General features: G+C 26.3%; 1 protein-coding gene across 1 annotated transcript; it reads right to left on the minus strand.

The window, feature by feature from the left end:
- Positions 1–1,177: 1,177 nt before the first annotated feature.
- On the minus strand, positions 1,178–3,139 carry LOC108572583 (peptidyl-prolyl cis-trans isomerase FKBP8). The gene is made up of 5 exons (XM_017934845.1): positions 3,037–3,139; positions 2,390–2,698; positions 1,999–2,198; positions 1,624–1,925; positions 1,178–1,562 (listed from the first exon to the last, which is right to left on the minus strand). The coding sequence occupies exons 1-5, from the start codon at positions 3,064–3,066 to the stop codon at positions 1,255–1,257; spliced, it is 1,149 nt and encodes a 382-aa protein (XP_017790334.1). The 5' UTR covers positions 3,067–3,139; the 3' UTR covers positions 1,178–1,254.
- Between the last annotated feature and the right edge of the window lie 556 nt (positions 3,140–3,695).

Here is a 3,695-nt window from a genome sequence, read left to right on the forward strand (position 1 = left end):
AAAACCATTACTTTTAACATAATTAATCTACCATTAACATGACATACAACTATAAACTGTATGTTGTACCTATTATGTAAAAACAAATATTTCAAATATTTTTAATTCAAAATTATTTTAATATTTGCATATTTTTTTATTTTTTACATTATTTATATCTCGTCATATAAGGTTAATATATTGTTATACATGATTTAAAAAGTTACTATAAAATAATAACTAATCACAAAAACAATTCAATATTTCTTATGTCATTGTTGATATTAAAATAAATAAATAATTAGTGCAATAATAATTGCGAAGATTTTTCCCTTAAAGAATACGTTTCTGAATGTACTTAAGAAGTACATACTGAAACATGTTCATGTCAACAAAGTTTTACAAGAATGATTTACACAAAGTATATATTATTCACAACATATACATCCTTAATTTATTTTGCAAGCTCTCTTAGCACCATGTATACTAATACAAATATCTCAGTTCTCTCCGTGCCGTTGCTCAGAACAGACGTGTTTACAAACTGTCCGGAGCTGGTTTTGCAAGTAACGTTTGCATTTATACTTGTGTATACGAGTGTGTAGAAGTGACTTTCGAAGCCTATTACAATTTAAGCCCGTTTTCGAGCAAATCAAAGTGAATACCCCAATCCAACATTCCGCTGACTATAGCAGAGTAGCAAGCAAAGTATTAGTTAACATGCATTCAATGATGAGTATCAACAGATTAAAAGACCACAAAATGAACTACACTCAAGCAACCAAAAATTTAAGTTTTACAAAGAAAGACCAGGCCATCATCCTAGACTCTCAATTGTTAATGTAAGTTAAGTAATCTATCTCCACAAATAATAATATAATATAAAAGACAATGTAATAGTGTAGAAATGTGTGATCGCTAATGGCAAATAAGCTGATGCGACATTAAATAAATAAATTTAAAAAAAAAACAAATATCTAATTAACAATAATTTGGTACACTTAAAAAACAAATTTCTTAAAAAAGTTGCAAATTGTTTGTATCTAATATAAAATACAATATTCAAACAAAGAGTAAATAAAATTTGGTAACATCACGACATTTTCTCCTGATTTGAATATATTATTAGAATTATTCATTTTATACAGTTTACTTGTTTTCATATCCATATGTTTACAATTATTTTCAATTAGTGGTGCTTAATTATATATTAGTACATTTTATAATATTTAGCTTGGACATTGTTTTTCATTTTAATTTGTCTGTAAATTTTTTTCACGAAACAAATCTGTATAAAACTATACCTACAAGAGCTGCAGTTGCTCCACCAATTAAACTCAATGTAAGCTTTGACGGACTATTATTCTTATTTTCTTTTTTTGAATTTTTTGGAGAAATATTATTTTTATGTGTACCTAACATTTTACGATATAAATTTTTTTCATGTTGAGCGTCTTTAGCATTTTTTTCTTTTAAAATGGCTAATTCCATCTGAATAGCTTTTGTTTCTGGTTCCAATTTTGCTGCTTGAAGTAATGTTTGGTATGCTAATGCATGTTCTCCTTTATAATGCAAAATTTTTCCTAGAAAAAGGACATTTAATATACAAAATTTATTGCTGCAATTTATTTTTAATAGCATTACCTTTTCTAAAAAGTGCTTTTATATTTTGTGGTTGACAACTTAAAACACTTTCTACACTTTTCAAAGCTGCATCATAAGCTTGTGTTTTCATTTGTGCAGCTGCTAAATTATTATATACTTTCATACGATCTTCTAACAAAACTTGTAATTCTGCATCAGTAGTGGTATCTTCTGTCTCATTTTGATAAGATGCACGATTTTCCATTGGTAACAAAAATTCCAATGCTCTCCGATAACATTGAATTGCAAGTGTTGGTTCATTACGAGTAAACCACCAATTTCCACGTTCTCGTTTTTTGTTACTTGAAAAAATTGAAAGTATGTAATTAACTCATTAATTTAACTGATATTAATACTTATATAAAAAGTAATTACCCAATTTCTTTTCGCTGATTGACATTAAGAATTTCTATTTCTTCTTCTAATTGGCTGGATTTCAATTCAACTGTATATAATATACAGGCATTAGGTGGAATATTTGGTTCTTTTCCTAGAGAACCATAGGCAAATCTTGGATTAACTTCAATCTCAGCAACTTCACCCACATCCATTAGTGCAATTGCCAGATCTAACCCCTATGATTAAACAGTATAATAGAAAAATTATTTTCATTATGTTAAACATGAAAATTCTATTTATATTACAAAATTAATTATTGTTACTCATTATTTTTTATGCCTTGAAATATTAATCAGTATAACAAAATTTTTAAAATACTAATACATATTTAGAAAAAAATGTAAATAGTAAAAATAACACTTAATACCTGAATCACTTCAACATCACCTAATTGAATTTTGAGATCTTCATAGTTTTCAACTGTTGTATCATCTTTTAATTTTCCAATAATATTTAGAGTACAGATATCAGATCTATTTGGTCGTGTTCCATTTTTTCCTTTTTTTAGAACCTTTTTTTTCAACTGTCCATTTCCCAAAATATCTATCCATTCTTCAGGTGGATGTTCATTTAAAGCTGCTTTGTGTAATGGATCATTTGGATCTATATCGAAGTTCAATTCTTCCTTAATGAAATCAGCTTGAGTTGATCCTGGTTGAAGAGGTTCATTTTCCATCTTCAACAAATTTGAATAAATTTTTCAAATAAACAATTTTGTAGTTCATAAAACATGTTGTTATTCTTCAAAAAATAGTATTTAAAGAAATAGGTTCACATTATATAAAACAGTTAAAAATTAATTTTATTGTAAATGAAATTAAAATTTTAACTTGACAAATTGTTTAATATTTGACAAATCAACAAATGCGATGAATATATAATAAACAGTAGAAAAATGCACACTCATTTGATAATCGAAAAAATTTGAAGCGGGATTAATAGAACCATTTCTTCTAGTATTACAGTATAACTTAGTTAATTTTTTTTTAATCATTTTTATGGAAAAATACATACCTCGTTAATTTCAAAAGTTTTGATAGTCATTAGAAATGTTAAGAAATAACTTCGTACACACTTCTACTTATTTGCGAAACACGCGACACCGGTTAACTTCACTTACAACCTGAAATAAGCATTAATAGAATATCGAAGATACTTAATCGATAGTCGAATATTTATCGAGCCTCCTACAGCTTTTGGTTATGTAAAGATGTTTTTCTCCACGCTTATCGGAACCAATAAATCTCATTTAATTGCTTAATTTCATTGGAATAGATTTATGATCAAGTAAATGCTTTTGCTTTACAACTAAATTCAGAAATTAGTAATCCCTAGAAATAAAATCAATTACTAACTTTTACTATTAGTGACATTAAACAAAATCGTAATATTTTAATCTTTTTATGGTTGAACAATCACAAACTTTTGCTATATTATTAAAGTAAAAGTGTATTATGTTTGCATGAATATTAAATTGCGTATTAAATAATATATAGTAATAACTAACAAAATAGAACAGCAAAATATTGTAGTGCATATATTTTGCATGTCAAGAGTACCCCTTTCATCATATTAATATTCAATTTTTGAATATCCTATATATTTGCAATATATTTTGAACATAATACTTAAAATTTTGTATTTATTCAATTAAAAGTAAAAAATGTATACAT

The sequence above is a fragment of the Habropoda laboriosa genome, unplaced genomic scaffold, assembly GCF_001263275.1.
Source record: "Habropoda laboriosa isolate 0110345459 unplaced genomic scaffold, ASM126327v1 scaffold147, whole genome shotgun sequence".
Taxonomy (NCBI): Eukaryota; Metazoa; Arthropoda; class Insecta; order Hymenoptera; family Apidae; genus Habropoda; species Habropoda laboriosa.